The sequence below is a fragment of the Amblyraja radiata genome, chromosome 17 (genome assembly GCF_010909765.2).
Source record: "Amblyraja radiata isolate CabotCenter1 chromosome 17, sAmbRad1.1.pri, whole genome shotgun sequence".
Lineage (NCBI taxonomy): Eukaryota > Metazoa > Chordata > Chondrichthyes > Rajiformes > Rajidae > Amblyraja > Amblyraja radiata.
Window position 1 is genome coordinate 6,244,380 of NC_045972.1, and position 22,847 is coordinate 6,267,226.

The window sequence follows — 22,847 nt, forward strand, 5'->3', positions numbered from 1 at the left end:
GATCGCTGGTTGGCGCTGGCTTGGAGTGCTAAAGGGCCTGTTTCCGCACTGTGTCTCTAAACTAAACTAAACTCATTTAAAATGAATGTGATTTTAAACAAAATAGATGAAGAATCTGGTGGAAATTCATCAGATTTAAAAAAAAATATTTATTTTATTAGAAGCAATTGTACAAGGAGAAAAGAATTGACATAACAACTATACAATGTTCGTACAACTTCAGTTTTAACATTTTATGAACTAATAAGTAAATCGCAATAAAGAAAAAAGGAAAGAAGGGAAAGGAAGAAGAAAGGAAAAAGAAAAGAAAGAATTTTGAAAAAGATACGAAAAAGAAAAGCCCCTGAACTAACGAAGAAGTGAAAAAAAGAAGCGGAGATATATCCCACTACCCTTCCCTACGCCCGCTCACCCGACCCTAGCGTCGGTTTTGAATTTGTGTTCAAACATTATGTTGTTGAAGAAATTCAATGAAAGGAGACCATATTTTGGAAAATTGATTTGTCAAACAAAACAAGCCTTATTTTTTCTAAATGTAGTGTCTTGGTCATTTCTGTGATCTGTTTCTTGAAACAGGCTGAGAGATTATAGTACTCTCCAAGAGCATAAAATAATTTGCATGTTTTTGGATGGTTGACAAGCAAATGGAAACTGCAGGTGGTGGAAATCTGAAATTTTAAAAAACAGATTGCTGAGAATGCTCTAGGTCAAGCTGCAGCTGTGGAGAGGGAAACAGAATTATCACGAGGAATGGCAGTGACTTAAACAGTACATTTCTGGTGTTTATTTTAACAGTTATAATGTAATACTCTCTTCAAAATGGAAAAGGAAGCAGGTGTAACAGTAAACTTAGCATCCAGTGAACAGGGAATTGGGAATACAAACCCGAGGGCTTAATGGACAATTAGTTGATCTCTTGGGACAGTACTTATAATATATTAGTGAAAATATTTTCTGTTGCAGCTTTGCTTGAAACACAGTGTATTCCTCTTCATCCAGTAACACCTGCTTTCTGCCAGAGCGTGCACATTAATTTGTGTTAATGAAACTGAAAGAAGACGAATGCCTAAAACAGTGGAGAGAACTATTCATGCAGACTTTCCCTCTGGGGTGGGAGATTGCAACCTTCACGTGCTCCGCCCAGTTTCGACGAATGCAATCAACCTGGTGTGCACAATCAAATAAGATCAAATAGTACAAGTTGTCCTACAACTTTAAGCTGTGCACGCCATACGCAAGAAGAAGACTTTCCTTTGATTGTTACGAAAAGACACACAAATGTTGAAAAGCATGCTTATTGATGTGCTCTGAATCATTTATTTAATCTCCCTGGATTTGGGCAGCCAACATATTAGATACAGTAACCTTGCTGTGGAGTATCAGAACTATTTTGTTTCAGGGCGTTATCGATTTGGCTGTAATCATGTCATACATCTGCATTCTCATTTTGTTCTTTTGCCATTTATTGATCTACCCTGCTTGAAACAAAGGATGTCAGTTTATAACCAAGAAACAACGGAATAAAAGCTGACCCATAATGTTCAGGTACTTTATGAAGCCATTTTGGAGTCACCCAAATGGTTCAGTTGAGTTTATTGTCACATGTACCGAGGTACAGTGAAAAGCTTTTGTTGCGTGCTAACCAGTCAGCAGAAAGACAATACATGATTACAATCGAACAATTCACAGTGTATTGATTCATAATGAAGGGAATAACATGAATATCGTTTAGTGCAAGATAAAGCCAGTAAAATCCAATCAAAGATAGTCCGAGGGTCTCCAATGAGGTGGATAGTAGTTCAGGACCTCGTTAGTTGTGGTAGGATGGTTCAGTTGCCTAATAACAACTGGGAATAAACTGTCGCTGATGGTGGGCTTGTTTGTCCTTTTTAATTGTGTTGATCTGGCAGTTTGGAATTCAAATTGTTCAAATTGCTGTGCACTATTGATGAGAAATCTTAATCAGAGCGCCAAGCCAAGAATATAAAGGAGGATGGTAAAAGCTTCTTTAGATATGTGAAGAGGAAAAAATAGTTAAGACCAAAGTTGGACCCTTGAAGACTGGAAAAAGGTGAATTTATTATGGGGAACAAGGAAATGGCAAATGAATTGAACAGGTACTTTGGATCCGTCTTCACTAAGGAGGACACAAATAATCTTCCTGATGTACTAGCGGCCAGATGTACTGGGGTGACGGAGGAACTGAAGGAAATGCACATTAGGCGTGAAATGGTGTTGGGTAGACTGATGGGACTGAAGGCTGATAAATCTCCAGGGCCTGATGGTCTGCATCCCAGGGGCACTTCAGGACATGGTTCTAGAAATCGTGGACGCATTGGTGATCATTTTCCAATGTTCTATAGACTCAGGATCAGTTCCTGTGGATTGGAGGGTAGCTAATGTTATCCCACTTTTTAAGAAAGGCGGGGGAGAGAAAACGGAATTATAGACCAGTTCGTTGTTCAAAAGGGAACTGCAGATGCTGGAATATCGAAAGTACACAAAATTGCTGGGGAAACTCAGCGGGTGCAGCAGCATCTATGGAGCGAAGGAAATAGGTGACGTTTCGGGCCGAAACCCTTCTTCAGTTCGCCTGACATCGATAGTGGGGAAGTTGCTGGAGTCAATTGTAAAAGATGAACTAACGGCACATTTGGATTGCAGTAACAGGATCGGTCTGAGTCAGCATGGATTTACGAAGGGGAAATCGTGTTTGACTAATCTTCTGGAATTTTTTGAAGATGTAACTAGGAAAATGGACAAGGGAGAGCCAGTGGATGTAGTGTACCTGGACTTTCAGAAAGCATTTGATAAGGTCCCACATATGAGATTAGTGGGCAAAATGAGGGCACATGGTATTGGGGGTAGGGTACTGACATGGATAGAAAATTGGTTGGCAGACAGGAAACAAAGAGTAGGAATTAACGGGTCCCTTTCAGAATGACAGGCAGTGACTAGTGGGGTACCGCAAGGCTCGGTGCTGGGACCGCAGCTATTTTCAATATACATCAATGATTTAGATGAAGGAATTCAAAGTGACATTAGCAGATTTACAGCTGACACAAAGCTGGGTGGCAGTGTTAACTGTGAGGAGGATGTTATGAGAATGCAGGGTGACTTGGACAGGTTGGGTGAGTGGGCAGATGCATGGCAGATGCAGTTTAATGTGAGGTTATCCACTTTGGTAGCAAAAACAGGAAGGCAGTCTATTATCTAAATGGTGTCAAGTTGGGAAAAGGGGAAGTACAACGGGATCTGGGGATCCTTGTTCATCAGTCAATGAAAGTAAGCATGCGGGTACAGCAGGCAGTGAAGAAAGCGAATGGCATGTTGGCCTTCATAACAAGCGGATTTGAGTATAGGAGCAAAGAGGTCCTTCTGCAGTTGGATAGGGCCCTAGTGAGACCACACCTGGAGTATTGTGTGCAGTTTTGGTCCCCTAATTTGAGGAAGTACCTTCTTGCTATTGAGGGAGTGCAGCGTAGGTTTACAAGGTTAATTCCCGGGATGGCGGGACTGTCATATGCTGCGAGAATGGAGTGGCTGGGCTTGTCTACTCTGGAATTTAGAAGGATGAGAGGGAATTTATTGTAACATATAAGATTATTAAGGGATTGGACACGCTAGAGGCAGGAAACATGTTCCCGATGTTGGGGGAGTCCAGAACCAGGGGCCACAGTTTAAGAATAAGGGTTAAGCCATTTAGAATGGAGATGAGGAAACACTTTTTCTCACAGAGTTGTGAGTCTGTGGAATTCTCTGCCTCTGAGGGCGGTGGAGTCTGGTTCTCTGGATACTTTCAAGAGAGAGCTAGATAGGGCTTAAAGATAGCGGAGTCAGGGGATATGTGGAGAAGGCAGGAACGGGGTACTGATTGGTGATGATCAGCCATGATCACATTGAATGGCGGTGCTGGCTCGAAGGGCCGAATGGCCTACTCCTGCACCTATTGTTTCAACAAACAGCTGGAGGTTTTTGCAAATTAATGTATTGTATGTACTAAAGTAATTCATAAATATCAAATGTTTGCACATCACTTTAAGTCATTGAATTAAACTCTCCTACACTCTGTTCTATTTTTTGCATTCCTTTCTTCGTTTACCCCCATGGAGGAACAACGATCTTTCTCTTCACCCTTGGATTATCCTTGATCGGACTATGCTGGGTTTACCTTGCACTAAACGTTATTCCCTTATCATGTCGCTATACACTGTAAATGGATCAATTGTAACCACGTATTGTCTTTCTGCTAACTGGTTAACACGCAAGAAAAAGCTTTTCATTGTACCTCGGTACACTTGACAATAATCTAAACTGAAATGTAGAGAGTAAAGGGCCTGTCCCACTTGTCCGTCATTTGCGCGCCATTTACGCGACCTGGTAGCGTGTGGGTAGCGCGGGACGGGTGCGTGGAGGAGTGTGGAGTTGTGTGCGGTATCGCGCAGCGCTCCAGGATTTCGTTCTGCACAAAATCTTTGCGCCCCATCGGCCTGTCGCGTAACTGACGGCCAAAGTGGGACAGGCCCAACACCCTGGCGCGGCGCAATGTCTCACCTCCAACAGCAGCAGAAGCAAGCAAATGATCGCCGAGCTCGGCCTGGGGCTCACGGCTGTTGCGGATCCGGATCCGCCCCTACTCCGACTCCCAGAGCGGGGCCAAGATGATTGGAGAAAGACACAAAATGCAGGAGTAACTCAGCAGGACCGGCAGCATCTCTGGAGAAAAGCGATGGGTGACGTTTCGGGTCGAGACCATTCTTCAGACTGAAGAAGAGTCTCGACCCGAAACATCATCTATTTCTTCTCTCCAGAGATGCTGCCGGTCCCGCTGAGTTGCTCCTGCATTTTGCGTCCATCTTCAAATGACGTCACGTGCTCCAGATGGCTGTGCGGGCGCATGATGACGGTCGCGGCCGTCGCGTGTCAGTCACTACCGGCCTGTCGCGTAAATGACGGCCAAGTGGGACGGGCTCTTAAATAATAGTTTTGAAATATTATGTGTGAGATCTGTATTCTGCACTTAGTTGCAATGTTATAAAATTTTGAGATTTAATAAATCAAGTCTGCAATTTATCCCATCAGATAAAGCATAAAAAGAAGTTTAATTTGACACCTAATTCACTTTCATATCTTCAGTATTAAAAAAATTATGGTCATTTTCATACTCAGAAATTGGCATCTTGTTCCCTATTGCTTTTCCATTGACTCAACACAAAAGCTGTGATCAAGGACAGTCAAAAGCCCATAACTTTCTTAAAAATTAAGAGAACTGAATGAAATGTTCAGTTATTATAGATTGAAGCATTCTGAAACAAATATGAAACAATCTTACTTGGATGACCTGAGATTAAAGCATATAATTAGTTAGTTACCCAATTGGAGCTAATTACAAAATTCAATTACTAGATCTAAACATCTTTCCATTTCTTTAGAAAAGGTTAACATTTTTAAAAGGCCTAAGTGTCCAAATAACATTCACACACGAATTCACAATATAACATGATTTTTAAATCTCATTGTCATGAATTTATAGGCCAAATGGAAGGAATTTTCCTGTAAATTAATGGGCATTTAAATCATCTTGCGAATGGGATTTTGTGGAACGTGCTGGTTTGGAACGTTGCGGTTGCAGTGAATTTAAACCCCATAACGGCAGGTAAAATACTGCCGGTTCGTATATTTACATAATGACATTTTCGCAACTTGAAATTTTGATTAAAGGCATCCTAAGAAGCAAGTTTATATGAAAAAATAAATGGCATACCTTGCCTTGTCCCCTACGTGAGATCCGTCCCGTTGACGGCATTTGAGGATGATTTTAATTTTACTCCAGCAATTAAATGATCTAGCGCTAATTTTAATAAACTTAATAAAACGTCAGTCGAAGCGATTTTTCTTTAGCAACTAAACAGCCTGACAGAGATCGATTTGAATAGGCTGCAGAAAAATAGCATTTTAAACCCCCCCCCTCTCAAAGGCGCCAAAGTCGCGCACACGGGCAGCGATAGAACTGTAGTGCCGCTGAAGGTAAGTTTTGTAACATACCTACACTTCGTGTCGAGGCTGACCTGATATATTGTGAGTGATGAAATTGTGGTTTTAAAATGGTAGTTGAGTTTGTAAAGCACCTGGAATTCCTGGAGGAATCCCGAGTCGTCAATCAATAGTCAATAGTCAGATTTATTTGTCACATACACAATGAAGTGCAGTGAAATGAATTTTCCAGCAGCGGTACAATAAAAAAGAACGCACGATACACAATAAAAAATTTAACACAAAACATCCACCACAGCATTCATCACTGTGGTGGAAGGCACAAAGTTCAGTCAGTCCTCCTCCATTTTTCCCCGTGGTCGGGACCATAAACCTCCGCAGTCGCCACTGCGGGCGGCCAGATGTGCAGGCAAGGTAAGTCCCGAATCAGTGCTTCCCTACCAGAGAACGCGGCTTGAACGCAGGCCGGCAGTCGGAGCTCTTATCCAGGCATTCCCGGCGAGGGATCCCGCTCTGGATGGCTAGTCCCCGCCGTGCCCGCGGCTAGAAACACCTCGGCTGCAAGCTGTTGTAGGCCGTGTGCTGGCGGTCGGAGCTCTTCTCCTCCGGGGTTCTCAACGAGGGATCCCAGGCACCGCGGACCGCAGCTTCAGGATATAACAGTCGGAGGGCCAGCGATCGGAGCACTCCCTTCTGGTGACCCCTGGCGAAGACTCGCCCGCACCGTGATGAAAAATCCACGCTGCGCCCGCTGCTGAAGCTCCGGGCCCGTCTCCGGGAAAGGCCGCACCAATCCTTGGTGTTAGGCCGCGAGGGAGGCAACATGGAAAAAGTCGCCTCTCCGAGGAGGAGGAGAACAAAAGCAGTTCCCCCCCTCACCACCCCCCCCACACGACACACCAAGAGACATTAAAACAAACATTTGGGCACACTAAAAAAACAAAAAAAGTAAAAATGACTAACACGCTACTGGCAGGGCAGCCGTCCCACACCGTACATTCAGTGACATCCGAACGGTTCAGTGGTTTTCAGCAACGGAAAACCAGTATCTTCATCTTATTCAGTGGTTACTGTTACTTTCATCAGGTCAAATTTTTACTGGGGATCGTTTTTTCATCTTTTTCCCCAGAGCTGCTGGCCAATCTACTGGCAAATTCCTTTGAAAACTACGAGTTGGAGAGTATCATCACTGCGTTCCTGCTTGTACGACAGGCCGCAGTGGAGGGGCCGGCAGTTTTCATCAGCTATTCGGAATGGTTCAAGGTAAGCCTGGATGTTTGGACAAAGCACGTCTGGACTTTATCTTGCACTAAATGTTACTTTGTTTATCCTGCATCTGCAAACTGTGGGTGGCTTGGTTGCAATCATGTATAGTCTGTCTGACTGGATAGCATGCAACAATGAAGGCCCTTCACTGTACCTCTGCAATTCTCTCCCCCAGAAGGCAGTGGAGGCCAATTCATTGGATGTTTTCAAGAGAGAGTCCGATATAACTCTTGGGGCTAACGGAATCAAGGGATAAATGGAGAAAGCAGGAACGGTGTACTGATTTTGGATGATCAGCCGTGATCATATTTAATGGCAGTGCTGGCTCGAAGGGGCGAATGTCCTGCACCTGCTTTCTATTTTTCTATGTTTCTACCTCGGTACACGTGACAATAAACTAAAGTTAAAAACTAAACTAAAAACACCCCTGGAATGTGTGAACCCCTCGGAATGCAACACACCTGAAATGAAAAGTATGCTCTTCTTACCTCCAAGACAATAATATAATCATAGTACACAGAACTGCAGATGCTGGTTTAAACCAAAGATAGACGCAAAAAGCTGGAGTGACTCAGCGGCTCAGACAGCATCTCTGCAGAAAAGGAATAGGTGCTGTTTCGGGTCGAGACCCTTTGTCAGTCTGAGAGTTTGGGGAAAGGGAAACGAGAGATGTAGACGGGGATGGAGAGAGATATAGAACCAATGAATGATGATAAAGGGAACAGGCCATTGTTAGCTGTGGCCTAGGTGAAATCGAGTTGCCGACAATGAGACTCAACAAGACGCCTTTGAAGTTGGTATGACTTGGGTGGGGGAGGGATGAAGAGAGGGGGGGACGCAAGGGTTACTTGAAGTTAGAGAAATCAATATTCATACCACTGGGTTGTAAGTTGCCCAAGCAAAATATAAGATGCTGTTCCTCCAATTTGTCTTTGGCCTCACTATGACAATGGAGGAGGCCTAGGAAGGTCAGTGTGGGAATGGGAATTAGTGTTTGGCAACAGGGAGATCAGGTATGTCCAGGTGGAGTTATCCTGAGTTATCCAATCCCACAGTCTATCAGTACTTCGTAAGTTCTGGGAGCAGAATTAGGCAATTCGGCCCATCAAGTGCTGTTTAAACCTGAGGAGGGGCTCTTGGCAGAATTTCAGACACTCTGGGGGGAAAAAAAGTCATGTCCATCCACATCCCTCCAGCAATTACTTTAATTCTGTGATCTTACTCTAAATGACTGCAAATTAATCATTTTATTAATCATTTCAAAATAAAGTATGAGGCTATGATCTTGCTCATTCAGGCTGGGAATTGTTGGCATAATTGTTGATGTGCATGGAGAAAATCTTGAGCGTTTCCAAAATAAATGAAAGGATAAAGTGGGAGAGTGTTCTTAGTTTAAGAAGACAAGTTGGTGTTATTAGGAAAGTAATTGAAGATGTATGGTGCATGGCACTCTGAGACAATGTGTAGGAAGGAACTGCAGATGCTGGTTTAAACCAAAGATAGGCACAAGATGCTGGAGTAACTTAGCGGGACAGGCAGCATCTCTGGAGAGAACGTTGGGTGGGGGAGGGATGAAGAGAGGGGGGGGGTGCACGTTTTGGAGTCGAGCCCCTTCAGGACGTTTCTGGTCGAGACCCTTCGAGGGCTGAAGAGTTCTTTTCGACCTGAAACGTCACCCATTCCTTCTTTCCAGAGATGCTGCCAGTCCTGCTGAGTTACTCTGAGACCGAGTCTGCTCAAGTCAATTTAAGATGTATGTCATGATCCTTCATTTCTCATTATTCATTCCATTCTGGAAAATCAATGCTGGACCAGTTTGTTGCATCAATGTTATGCAATGCAACACCACGTAAATACAAATAAATATTTGGGAAGAGATTGGCTTCAATTGGTTGGTTTGATAGAACTTTATTTATTGCAGGAGGGAAGTTGTGGAAGCTGTGATTTATATTAAAAAAAACAACCTAAAATCTGCTTTTTGTACAATTTGTTGCTATTATTCAAACAATTGCAAAGCGGTCACTTAATTTTGGGACCCTATTTTTGTAGACAATCCTATCGGATAAAACAGATGACAATAGACAATAGGTGCAGTAGGCCATTCAGCCCTTCGAGCCAGCACCGCCATTCAATGTGATCATGGCTGATCATCCCCAATCAGTACCCCGTTCCTGCCTTCTCCCCATATCCCCTGACTCCGCTATCTTCAAGAGCCCTATCTAGCTCTCTCTCTTGAAAGTATCCAGAGAACCGGCATCCACCTGAGGCAGAGAATTCCTCAGACTCACAACTCTCTGTGAGAAAAAGTGTTTCCTCATCTCCGTTCCAAATGGTTTACCCCTTATTCTTAAATTGTGTCCCCTGGTTCTGGACTCCCCGACTCAGCTATCTTTAAGAACCCTATCTAGCTCTCTCTTGAAAGTATCCAGAGAACCGGCCTCCACCACCCTCTGAGGCAGAGAATTCCACAGACTCACCACTCTCTGTGAGAAAAAGTGTTTCTTCGTCTCCGTTCTAAATGGCTAACCCCTTAGTCTTAAACTGTGGCCCCTGGTTCTGGACTCCCCCAACATCGGGAACATGTTTCCTGCCTCTAGCGTGTCCAAACCCTTAACAATCTTATATGTTTCAATAAGATCCCCTCCCCTTCTAAAGTCCAGAGTATACAAGCCCAGCCGCTCCATTCTCTCAGCATATGACAGTCCCACCTTCCCGGGAATTAACCTTGTAAACCTACGCTGCACTCCCTCAATAGCAAGAATGTCCTTCCTCAAATTAGGGGACCAAAACTGCACACAATACTCCAGGTGTGGTCTCACTTGGGCTCTGTTCAACTGCAGAAGGACCTATTTGCTCCTATACTCGACTCCTCGTTATAAAGGCCAACATGCCATTCGCTTTCTTCACTGCCTGCTGTATCTGCATGCTTACTTTCATAGACTGATGAACAAGGACCCCCAGATCCCGTTGCACTTTCCCTTTTCCCAACTTGACGCCATTTAGATAGTAATCTGCCTTCCTGTTTTTGATACCAAAGTGGATAACCTCACATTTATCCACATTAAACGTCATCTGCCATGCATCTGCCCACTCCCCCAACCTGTCCAAGCCACCCTGCATTCTCATAGCATCATCCTCACAGTTCACACTGCCACCCAGCTTTGTGTCATCTGCAAATTTGCTAATGTTACTTTGAATCCCTTCATCCAAATCATGCCAGGTTGGATGTGTAGGAAATAACTGCAGATGCTGGTTTAATTCTAAGGTAGATACAAAATGTTGGAGTAACTCAGCGGGACAGGCAGCATCTTTGGAGAGAAGGAATGGGTGACGTTTTCGGATCGAGATCATTACTTACTTCTAATTTAAAAAAAAAAAAAATGTTTTAAATAAAAAATAATAAATAGATCCTTGAGGATTTTATAACACTGCTCTAGTCAGAAATTTGGTCAGCTGCTGATAAAATGGCATTAATCTCAAAGTCTGAAGAATGGTCTCGACCCGAAACGTCACCCATTCCTTCTCTCCAGAGATGCTGCCTGTCCTGCTGAGTTACTTGTGTCTATCTCCAAAAGTAAGGTTGTTTTTTCCCCCTTTTTAATAGAAGTCCTTTGGGTCTGCGAATGGTTACCATGGTGGCAGTAAGAAGGCTCTGATTTTCCTGCTGAAGTTCCTGACGGACATGGTGCCATTTGAAACTGTGCAATACTTAAAGGTAAGAAGGTTTATTGAAGTTCAGGCAGCAGCTGAGGTCCGATATCTCGGTATTAATAAATTATTTGGAACAAAAATAACTAAATGGTGGTACAGCGGTGGAGTTGCTGCCTAACAGCGCCGGTGATCCGGGTTCGATCCCGTGTGTGGGGGCTGTCTGTACGGAGTTTGTTTCTTGTTGTAGGGATCAGTGTGTAATGCTTGGGAAAGCATACTGGCTTGAAAGCCATTTGTTCTCATCGATAAACACGAGTGAGGATATTTACTGACTTGTCTGACCTTCAGTTCTTGAGTATTTGAGCCACAGGGGAACCCAATTGAAATGAGACACAACATGCTGGAGTAACTCAGCAGGCCAGGCAGCTTCTCTGGGGAAAATGAATGGGTGATGTTTCGGGTCGAGACTCTTATTTATCAATCTTTATCCTACGCCAATACATTTTATGCTACACCAAGGGACGACAGCAGAAGCGTTGCTGCCTTACAGGCACAGAGACCTGGGTTCGATCCGGATTACGAGTGCTGTCTGTACGGAGTTTGTACGTTCTCCCCGTGAACGCGTAGATTTTCTCAGACATCTTTGGTTTCCTCCCACACTCCAAAGACGTACAGTTTATTGGCTTGGTATGAATGTAAATTGTCAATTGTGTAGAATAGTGTGAATGTGGAGGGATGGCTGGTCGGTGTGGACTAAGTAGGCCGAAGGGCCTGTTTCAGTGCTGTATCTCTAAACTAAAACTACACATGCGAGAAGTCCAGGACATAATGCAGAGAATACTGGATGTAGGGCAGCATCATAGAGGACAGCAACACAGTCAGTTTTAGGCAAGGGCCCTTCATCAGAGCTGGTTAAAGTGGGATTTAAGTTGCAGAGGAAGAAAGTGGAAAGAACAGAGGGAACGTACGTGACTTAGATCTACAACCTATCACAGGCACAACAACTGTTTCATCATCTTATCTAGTTAAATTAGACCAGGGGTTCCCAACCTTTTTCGTCCCCTTTACCCCTGGCAACTTTAATAGCACATAACAATGTTATTTCACTTATTTATGAATAACTAATGATGAACAGATACCAGAACCAAACACAGTCAGTCAATGAGAAAGAATATCCAGAATCAACAAATTTACTCCCTGGGGTAAATTTACCCCAGGTTGGGAACCCTTGCATTGGAGGGACAACACCTTTTATTCCACCATGGTCTATGGAAACTATGGTATGAACTTTTCCAATATCCAGTGACCCTAACCTACTGTGTTGCCCTCTCTCTCTCCTTCCAATCCACCTCCCATTCTGCCCTTTTTGTCCCCTTTCCTAGAAGCCCTACACCCCCATCCATTAATTTAGTCCCACTCCCCATTCTGGTACCATGCACCGACCCCCTACACATTCAAGTTGGGAAAAGGGTAAGTACAATGGGATCTGGGGGTCCTTGTTCATCAGTCAATGAAAGTAAGCATGCAGGTACAGCAGGCAGTGAAGAAAGCGAATGGCATGTTGGCCTTTATAACAAGAGGAGTTGAGTATAGGAGCAAAGAGGTCCTTCTGCAGTTGTATAGTGCCCTAGTGAGACCACACCTGGAGTATTGTGTGCAGTTTTTGTCCCCTAATTTGAGAAAGGACATTCTTGCTATTCAGTTTAAGGGGTAAACCATTTGGAACGGAGATGAGGAAACACTTTTTCTCACAGAGAGTTGTGAGTCTGTGGAATTCTCTGCCTCAGGTGGATGCCGATTCTCTGGATACTTTCAAGAGAGAGAGTTAGATAGGGCTCTTGAAGAATAGAATAGAATAGAATAGAATCTTTATTTGCCACGCAACCAGGGTTGGTGGTATTTGGGTTTGGTACATGATGGTACACTGCTTTAGTCACATTAACACATATAACAACACAGATCATAGTAATAAAGTGCATCCATACCACATCACAAATCACAAATCTCACCAACAGAACATAGTGTAAAAGAACAGACAAAGACCATAGACAAGACACTATATACATCAAGAGTCCTTAGTGCTGTCTGTTATTGGACGGAATTGAGTGTTCTTATTGCTGAGGGGAAGAAGCTGTTTTTAAAACGGGTGGATTTTGTGGCAAGTGACCTCAGGCGCCTCTCTGAAGGGAGAGACTGGAAAAGGTGGTTTGCTGGATGGGAGGGGTCCGAGATGATCTTTATTGCGGAGTCAGGGGATATGGGGAGAAGGCAGGAACGGGGTACTGATTGGGGATGATCAGACATGATCACATTGAATGGTGGTGCTGGCTTGAAGGGCCGAATGGCCTACTCCTCCACCTATTGTCTATTGTCATATGTCCCAGAGAGAACAATGAAATTCTTCCAATAAACAGCCCCAGCTACACTCTGTTGCAGCGCCAATGACATTCTCTCTGCTACACAGGTCCATATTTTGCATCCTCCATACGTGCCATCGAAATATCGAGCTCTACTTCTGGAGTACGTGTCACTGGCTAAAACCCGACTGGCAGATCTCCAGGTTGGTGACAAAGTCAAATCCCTGTCAAGTCCACGGCAGGATTGACGAGCAGAATTTGTCGTCTTTCACAGTAAAAACAACCCTGCTGAATGTGGTTTACAGTTCATCTTTTTACTTTAATTTATGACTCGTGCGAATAACAAAATTGCTGATATACAAAAATAAACATGTTTTAAAAATAAACAATTTCATTGCAAAATAACAATTAATTCTGTCTGGTTTCTGTAACCTCTATTTCCAGGTGTCAATTGAGGATATGGGTCTATATGAGGATCTATCAACAGCCCATGAAGCCCCTAAGGTCAGTACAGGAATAGGCAGACAGGTTTAACACTGCTAAATCAAAGAACTGGCACGAGTACTAGATCATAAGGTCATCGGGTCATAAGGAATAGGAGTAGAATTGGGCCATTCGGCCCATCAACTCTGCCATTCAATCATGGCTTATCTATCATAGATGCAGCAACTCAGCGGGACAGGCAGCATCCCTGGAGAGAAAGATTGGGTGATGTTTCGGGTCGAGTTCCTTCTTCAGACTCGACCCGGAACGTCACCCATTCCTTCTCTCCAGAGATGCTGCCTGTCCTGCTGAGTTACTCCAGCATTTTGTGTCTACCTTCGATTTTAAACCAGCATCTGCAGTTCTTCCTTACACATGGCTGATCTATCTCTCCCTCCTAACCACATTCTCCTGCCTTCTCCCCATAACCTCTGACACCCATACTAATAAAGAACCTCTCTATCTCTGCCTTAAAAATATCCACTGACTTGGCCTCTACTGCCTTCTGTGGCAAATAATTCCACCTATTCCCAATTATTGCTTAACATTTATTGACTATTGTAAAAGAAGAACCTTTTGGGCAAAAATTCTAGCCTTTGATTTGCTAACTCTTGGACTGTTCCTTCAAAGACAACATTGCGTCTTGCAAATTCTATGTCCACAATAAAATCCCATGTGGGGAAAGCCTTGGCTGATAACAATTAAGTATCAGAAAGGAAATATTCTGCTTTGCTTTGATTAATTTTGTTTAAATCTCTTTCGACAGCCCCATTGTCAAGCTCTGCAAGATGTTGAAAAAGCTGTTCAAATATTTGAAACCACTGGGAAAATCCCAGCCAGTGTAATGGAGGCAAGGTATGGTATGGTTAGTTTTCAAGTGACAAGGTCTACCTGAAGTAAAAATCGGTTGTGCAGCATTGCACGTGGACTGCAAAGGGGTATGGAGAAAGTGGTTTCCAAATGCATTGTCCACATGTCTACCACTTCACCAGCTCCAGATATCATTTAAATGTGAGTCATATGCTCACCATGTGCTTACAAAGATAAATTAAGTTGTTCCCTGTCCTCGGGTACCTTCCCCCAATCTTTTTAATGACTGTCATCTACTGTTGTCCAGTATCTCTCCCCAATCATGCCACAATGAACTTGCCTTGCATTTCTTTCCCAAGTGCTTGAATTCTCACATTTTGCACAGCTACCCCTTGTCTTGATGCAAAAGGTGACTGAAAACCAAGTCACAGCTGGCCACTGTGTGACCGCATTGTCCTCCTCCATCTCCGCAGTTTACGGTTGCCCATACTTCTTTCCATCAATGCCCCTTCTTTACTCTGTAGTCAGTGTCTTCAGCCAAGACTCATTCCCAATATTATTATCACCAGAGTCCCACAGTTCAGTTTCAGTTTAGTTTATTGTCACGTGTACTGAGGTACAGTGAAAAGCTTTTGTTGCGTGCTAACCAGTCAGCGGAAAGACAATACATGCTTACAATGGAGCCACTTACTGTGTTTCGATACATGATAAGGGAATAAAATTTAGTGCAAGGTAAAGCCAACAAAGTCCGATCATGGATAGTCTGAGGGTCAGCAAAGAGGTAGATAGTAGTTCAGGACTGCTCTCTGGTTACGGTAGGATGGTTCAGTTGCCTGATAACAGCTGGGAAGAAACTGTCCCTGAATCTGGAGGCGTGTGTTTTCACACTTCTATACATTTTGCTCGATGGGAGAGAGAAAAAGCGACTTGTCTTTGATTATGCTGCTGGCCTTGCCGAAACAGTGTGAGGTATAAATGGAGTCAATGGAATGGATGGTGGTTTGTGTGTTATGCTGCATAAAACACATGGTGCTGGAATAACTCAGTGAGTCCGGCAGCATCTCTGGAGGATATGGATAGGCATGTAGTTCCTTGTGTTCTCCCAGTTATCCTGTTTTTCCTTGATAGGCTGCCTCTTGGTGACTTCAGTGGTAGACACGAGTTCAGTTTCTAAATGGGCAGACGCAACTTTCAGACCTTGCTCTATGGAGCTCCCAGTCTGTACCCAAGCACGTGGGTTTGGATCAGTGGCAGCTTCCCCCATATACCTCATGTTTCCATCAGAATGTACCTCATGTTTCCATCAGAAAATCGTGTTGACTGACAAGTTTTAGGGCTGAGGGCAGTCACTGTGGCGCAGCGGTAGAGTTGCTGCATTACAGCAAAATGCAGCGCCAGGGACCCGGGTTCGATCCCAACCACGGGTGATGTCTGTATGGAGTTTGTACGTTCTCCCCGTGATCTGCGTGGGTTTTATCCAAGATCTTCGGTTTCCTCCCACACTCCAAAGGCGTACAGGTTTGTAGGTTAATTGGCTTGATAAATGTAAAAATTGTCCAGTATAAAAATTGTCCAGTGCTGAGTGATGCTCTACCTAAAGCTGTTCAGCGTACTACATCCAGACCCAGGAATACAGCAAGTCAGGCAGCATCTGGGGATGAAACGGACAGATGATGTTTTGGGTTGGGACCCTTCTACAAGACTGTAGTCTCCTGTGCCTGCATATTTTTGTTCAATACTGCTCCTGTGGTGTCCTTGTAGAGATACAGCGTGGAAGCGGGCCCATCGGCCCACCGAGTCCACACCGACCAGCGATCCCCGCACACTAACACCATCCTACACACACACAGGACAATTTACAATCTTTACCGAAATTAATTAACCTACAAACCCGCACGTCTTTGGAGTGTGGGAGGAAACCGGAGCACCCGGAGAAAACCAGCGCAGGTGACGGGGAGAACGTACAAACTCCACATAGGCAGCACCCGTGTTCAGGATCGAACCCGGGTCTCTGGTGCTGTGAGGCAGCAACTCTACCGTTGCGCCACCTGGAATGAAAAATTAAACTCCTGTTTTTAAAAACCTCAGAATAAAAAGGTAAATAAGTGCAGAGCACTTTGTAGTGCAGCTTACTTGTGTCACTGGTGTAGCAATCAGATCAGGGTTCAGGATAGTGAGTTCAGCTGAGCTTCTCGAATTGTCAGAGCAGCACTCATCCAGCCTGTATTCCTCCTTGCTCCTGGCTTGTCACTTATAGATGGTGGAAAGGCTTTTGGTTGTTGGGAGGTAAATCTCCTGTGACAGATCTTATTGAAACATATAAGATTGTTAAGGGTTTGGACACGCTAGAGGCAGGAAACATGTTCCCGATGTTGGGGGAGTCCAAAACCAGGGGCAGCAGTTTAAGTTCAAGTGAGTTTATTGCTATGTGTCCCTGATAGGACAATGAAATTCTTGCTTTGCTTCAGCACACAGAACCATTTAGCCATTTAGTAACGGAGATGAGTAAGCCATTTAGAACGGAGATGAGGAAACACTTTTTCACACAGAGTTGTGAGTCTGTGGAATTTGCTGTTTCAGAGGGCAGTGGAGGCCGGTTCTCTGGATATTTTCAAGAGAGAGCTAGATAGGGCTCTTAAAGATAGCGGAGTCAGGGGATATGGGGAGAAGGCAGGAACGGGGTACTGATTGTGGATGATCAGCCATGATCACATTGAATTGTGGTGCTGGCTCGAAGGGCCGAATGGCCTACTCCTGCACCTATTGTCTATATTGTCTATTGACAGATACCCAGCCACAGATATGCTCTTTTAACAACATTGTTCATAGTCTTGAAGGGTCACAGCAGGGTCTCGACCCGAAATGTCGCACATTCCTTTTCTCCAGATATGTTGTCTGACCTGCTGAGTTCCTCTAGCTTTGGTGTCTATCTTCGGTTTAAACCAGCAATTGCTGTTCCTTCCTACACATTGTTCATATTGACCTTCTGCTGAATTCATAAGCTACATTTTGTAAATTATTGGAAATGAACAGTTTTACAACAGACAAGGGTGGTGCAGCGGTAAAGTTGCTGCCTACCAGCACTTGCCGTGCCAGAGACCCGGGTTCCATCCTGACAACTGGTGTTGCCTGTACGGAGTTTGCACGTTCTCCCCGTGACCTGTGCGGGTTTCCTCCAAGATCTTCGTTTTCCTTCCACATTGCAAAGACGTACAGGTTTGTAGGTTAATTGGCCGGGTATAAATGTAAATTGTCCCTAGTGTGTGTAGGATAGTGTTAATGTGCGAGGATCGCTGGCCAGTGCGGACTCGGTGGGCTGAAGGGCCTGTTTCCACGCTGTCTCTCGAAACTAATAAACAATACAATTTCAAAGCTGAGCTTATTTGTTTGTTTTGCAGCATTTTCCGAAGACCGTATTACCTGGCACGATTTCTGCCTGCTCTGCTTGCCCCTCGAGTGGTTGGTATTTCTTGTACCTTGCAGTTTAATTGTGATCAACAAAGCTTCATTGAATTTTGACATTTCTCCACAAAATGTGGAATAGTTGAATTTTAATGACTTGTACCATTATTTACAGCTGCCAGACTCACTGGATTCACACATGGCCTTTATTGGCTCCTTAAAAAGGTAAGTTGACACTCTGGACCTTGAAGTGATCTGATCATCTCCATTGTCCCATTGAAAGGGACAAAGCAATTACCAAGAAAAAAAACCCTCTATTTGCGTGGCATCCATCATTCCCTCCGATAAATAGTATTTGAATGTAGTAATTGCTGAATAAATAATTGCGGTGTATCTACAAGGTATAAATCTATTCATAATTCAGCTTAAGATGGTGGCTTTACTTGCATGCCATTAAGTGGTGTGTAGAAATGGGGAAATGGGAACTTCATCTTACTGATTAATAAATAATAAAGGAGCCTAGGGATGAAGTCTGAGTGTTTCCATGTTCACGTTGTGGGGTGGAGGGGGGGGGGGGGGGTGGTGGGTGGGTGGTAGGGATGAGAATGGTTAATTATAATAGCGCAGTGGTAGAGTTGCTGTCTGACTGCGCCTGAGACCTGGGTTTCACCCTGACTACGGGTGCTGTCTGTACGGAGTTTGCATGTTCTTCCTGTGACCTGCATGGGTTTCTTCCCACGTACAGATTCGTAGGTTTGGTGTCATTATAAATTGTCCCTCGTGTGTGTAGGATAGTGTTAATGTGCGGATTAAGAGGGTGCCATTTGCTAGGCTGCATTTGTTTTCCTCCTCCCTCACCCCCACCAGAATGTGGGGGAGGATAAAATAATGGATTAAGTGGGATTAGTGTAAATAGGTGGTTGATGGTCAACATGGATTCAGTGGGCTGAAGAATCTGTTTCCAAGCTGTATCTTTTTTAATGTGTTGATGGTTATTATAGTGTTTTGTGTTAGATGATGGCGTGCAAGTAAGATGCTCCTGCACGTTGAAATCTCCGTCGACTGGGAAATGGCATCAGGAGATCTGGATCGGATAGCATGGGCGGGTGGCTCTGGGCTTTTCTGATGTTTGCCCACAGAGCTTCAGTTGAGGATGCCGTGGCTTGGCTTGAGGTGACACAAATGTTGTGACTGGGCTGGAGGGCAGAGTTGGCAGGGGTGGCAGTCGGGGATCATCACTGAAGAGGGCTGGTAGCTCGGGTCGGTGAACGATTTGTCATTCTGTTATCCTTGGAATTCAAGTTGTGACAATCGACAGTTGTGAATGTGTGATGCAGTCTGCAGCTTTACTGTGTGTCATTCAATCAGTGATTGTTGTAGTATATAATTGTATTTTTTTCTGCTTTATGCTGCAATTAATGGCTGGTCAACCCTTTGTTTTCCTTCATCAGGGCAGATAAAATACCTGATACCATGTACGCAAGCTATATTCACGCCTGCAACAGAGAGAAGCAGCAACAGCTTGAAGGTTAGACTCGTCCGCAAACCTCCGTGAGATTGTGATGTGGACCAGGGATGAATGGGTTAACATATGATGTACGTTTGACAGCACTGGCCTATATTCACTGGAGTTTAGAAGAATCAGGGAGGGGGGGGAGCCTTATTGAAACGTACAGAATAGTGAAAGGCTTGGATAGAGTGGATGTGGAGAGGATGTTTCCACTAGTGGGAGAGTCTAGGACTAGAGGTCATAGCCTCAGAATTAGAGGACATTCCTTTAGGAAGAAGATGAGGAGAAAAATCTGGAATTCTTTGCCACAGAAGGCTGTGGAGGCAAATTCAGTGGATATATTTAAGGCAAAGATAGATAGATTCTTGATTAGTACGGGTGTCAGGGGTTATGGGGAGAAGGCAGGAGAATGGGGTAAGGAGGGAGAGATAGATCAGCCATGATTGAATGGTGGAGTAGACTTGATGGGCTGAATGGCCTTATTCTACTATGACTTATGATATGAATATTGGGCAGGTGATTGTCCTGACCTTGCCTGGGAGAGGATTGGGTAATGGGACAGGTGCAGGTCATGTCCATTCAGTGGTCAGTTGCAAGGTGATTGGCAATAAGGGAGTAGCTTAGAAATGGGAGTTTGTACGTTTTCTCCCCGTAACCTGCATGGGTTTTCTCCGACATTTTCGGTTTCCTCCCACACTCCAAAGACGTACAGGTTTGTAGGTTAATTGGCTTGGTAAATGTAAAAGTTGTTTCTATAGTGTGTTGGATAGTGTTAGTGTCCGGGGATTGCTGGTCGGTGTGGACTCGGTGGGCCAAAGTGCCTGTTTCCTTGCTGTTGAAGTTGAGTAATAGTAATGTCCTCCTTCATTCATTGAGAACGTCGTTTGGTTCTCTCTTTCAGCCAGTGTCAAACACTTCCCCAGTATTGTTCATAAGGTCATAAGTGATAGGAGCAGAATTAGACCATTTGGCCCATCAAGTCTACTCCGCCATTCAATCATGGCTGATCTACCTCTCCCTCCTAACCCCATTATTCCGCCTTCTCCCCGTAACCCCGACACCCGTACTAATCATGAAAATCGTTCAGTTGTCCAACAATATTAAAGCCTATTTGTCATTCGCACACAGTTACTCTTCTTCCATTGGTGGCACCCGTGCAGGTTAATTCATCACATTAACTGTATTTTAATCTGGTGAAGCATGCCATGCCAGTTGCAGCAGCCCCCTGCACATTCTCCGCTTTCCCACTGAGCAGCATCTGTACATAGAGGAGGGTGACTGTCTGGTGGTGAGTGGCCAGAAGGAGAATGTGCCGAAAAAAGAGATTGTAAATCACCCCAACGTTCTCACCATTTTCAAATACTGGTTCAACCTCATCCTTCCTTCTGTCTCTTTCAACAAATCCAAACTCCTACTTTTTTACTCTTAACTCTCTTTGGTTTTTCTCCACCAACTCCTGCTCCTTGTGGGTGCTCCATTACCCCAACTCTTCATCCTGACCCTCCACTTTATCTCACAGCACATTTACCTTGTGGTCTTGAATTCAAAGAGAGATGATGCTTTCAATGATGCTTTCAAGAGAGAGCTAGATAGGGCTCTTAAAAATAGCGGAGTCTGGGGATATGGGGAGAAGGCGGGAACGGGGTACTGATTGGGTATGATCAGCCATGATCACATTGAATGGCGGTGCTGGCTTGAAGGGCCGCATGGCCTACTCCTCCACCTATTGTCTATTGTCTCTCTCCTCTCTAGCCGTTTTTTATCCTTATTTACAGGCATTTGCACAAGTTTATGATTTCTAATAAAAATAATTGCTGGCAGTTCACCAGTCACTTCATGTTCTGGGCCATGGGATAACTATAGTGCACACATTTTATAAAGTCATAACCAGAGGCATTAAATGCTAAACAGATATAGTGGTGAATATTTACGTATATATTCATTAGAAGTCATCTGCGAGTATATTGTTGGCAATTTTAAGTGAAGCTTGAAACTGTAGATTGATGTACTTGAAAATCGAATCTTAAAATTGTAATGAAATAGCATAAAATGTAGATTTTTAAAATTAATTTATCATTTTGAAATTAGGTGTTTCTACGTTTGAGGCAATGGATCATGGAAGAGAGCCGATTGAAGTCTTGTCAGCCGCTCTAGAAGAGCTAAGGAAGGTGGCCATCGATCCAAATAAAACTGATGGTAGGAGAGGCGTGGTGTTGGAATGACACTTGTGGTCGTGTCATAATTGTAACTACATTTGAGAAAAAAGTGGAGGAGTTTGGGTGCAGATTTCCCTTGACCTAAGAGTTAAGAGGCTAATAGCATTGGTGATTTTTAAGAAGAAACTTTAACATCTGTTTTTGATGTGAATGGACAAAATACAAGCAATGGAAGCCATTTTGTTCCTTGGGACAATTCTGCCATTTAATACATCAAGAGTGATCTGATTGTAACCTCCGATCTGCATTCCTGTCGATCCTTGGTAACCTTCTTTCATCTCTTTACTTATCAAGACTCTGCCTCTGGTGTAAAAATATTTAATAATTTTGAGGAAGTTCCTTAGTTCCAGATATATCCACAAGACAATAGTTTTGCTGCCCATCTACCCTGTTGTTACCGTCAGAACGTTGTATGGTTCAGTCGTAATCCCTCTCTCCCCCTCCCAAACTCCAATAGATCCAAGCCGAGCCTATCCAACTTTTCCTCATATGACTGTTCTCATCACGTATTATTCTGGTAAAATCTCTCCCAACTGCTTCAAAAGCATTTCACATCCATTCTTAGATAAGCAGAACAACATTTTACATTGTACCTCGAATATGATCTCAGCAAAACTTTTACAACTGAAATATTAACTCCCACTTTAGTATTTAATTCCTCGAGTAGCGAATGGTAACAATGTATTAGTTTACCCCAATACCTGAATAATAGTCAGTCATAGAGTGATACAGCATGGAAACAGGCCCTTCTCCCCAACTTTCCCACATCAGCCAACATGTCCCAGCTGCACTAGTCCCACCTGCCAGCATGTGGCCCATATCCCACTAAATCTGTCCTATCCATGTACCTGTCTAACTGTTTCTTAAATGTTGGGATAGTCCCTGCCTGAACTACCTCCTCTGGCAGCTTGTTCCATTCACCCACCGCCATTTGTGTGACAAAGTCACCCCTCAGATTCCTATTAAATCTTTTCCCCTTCACTTTAAACCTATATCCTCTGCTCCTCGATTCACCTACTCTGAGCAAGAGACTCTGTGCTTCGTCAATCATGTACTTGGACCACTCGATCCCTCTGCTCAAATAACTCTGTAAGCATAGTTAAGTTGAGAGTTCAAACGAGTGACCATTTATTGTGAGATTATGCCCTAGGTACTATT

At 43.9% G+C, this 22,847-nt stretch overlaps 1 protein-coding gene across 2 annotated transcripts in view; it reads left to right on the forward strand.

The window, feature by feature from the left end:
• Positions 1-22,847, forward strand: part of fanca (FA complementation group A) — a 151,310-nt gene that overhangs the window by 52,563 nt on the left and 75,900 nt on the right. For both annotated transcript variants that reach the window (XM_033035659.1, XM_033035660.1), the window contains exons 14-22: positions 7,124-7,257; positions 10,865-10,975; positions 13,376-13,471; positions 13,713-13,772; positions 14,518-14,606; positions 17,960-18,020; positions 18,139-18,188; positions 19,415-19,491; positions 21,562-21,669. In XM_033035659.1, coding sequence (XP_032891550.1) covers positions 7,124-7,257; positions 10,865-10,975; positions 13,376-13,471; positions 13,713-13,772; positions 14,518-14,606; positions 17,960-18,020; positions 18,139-18,188; positions 19,415-19,491; positions 21,562-21,669 — 786 coding nt within the window. The remainder of the gene's footprint in view (positions 1-7,123; positions 7,258-10,864; positions 10,976-13,375; positions 13,472-13,712; positions 13,773-14,517; positions 14,607-17,959; positions 18,021-18,138; positions 18,189-19,414; positions 19,492-21,561; positions 21,670-22,847) is intronic.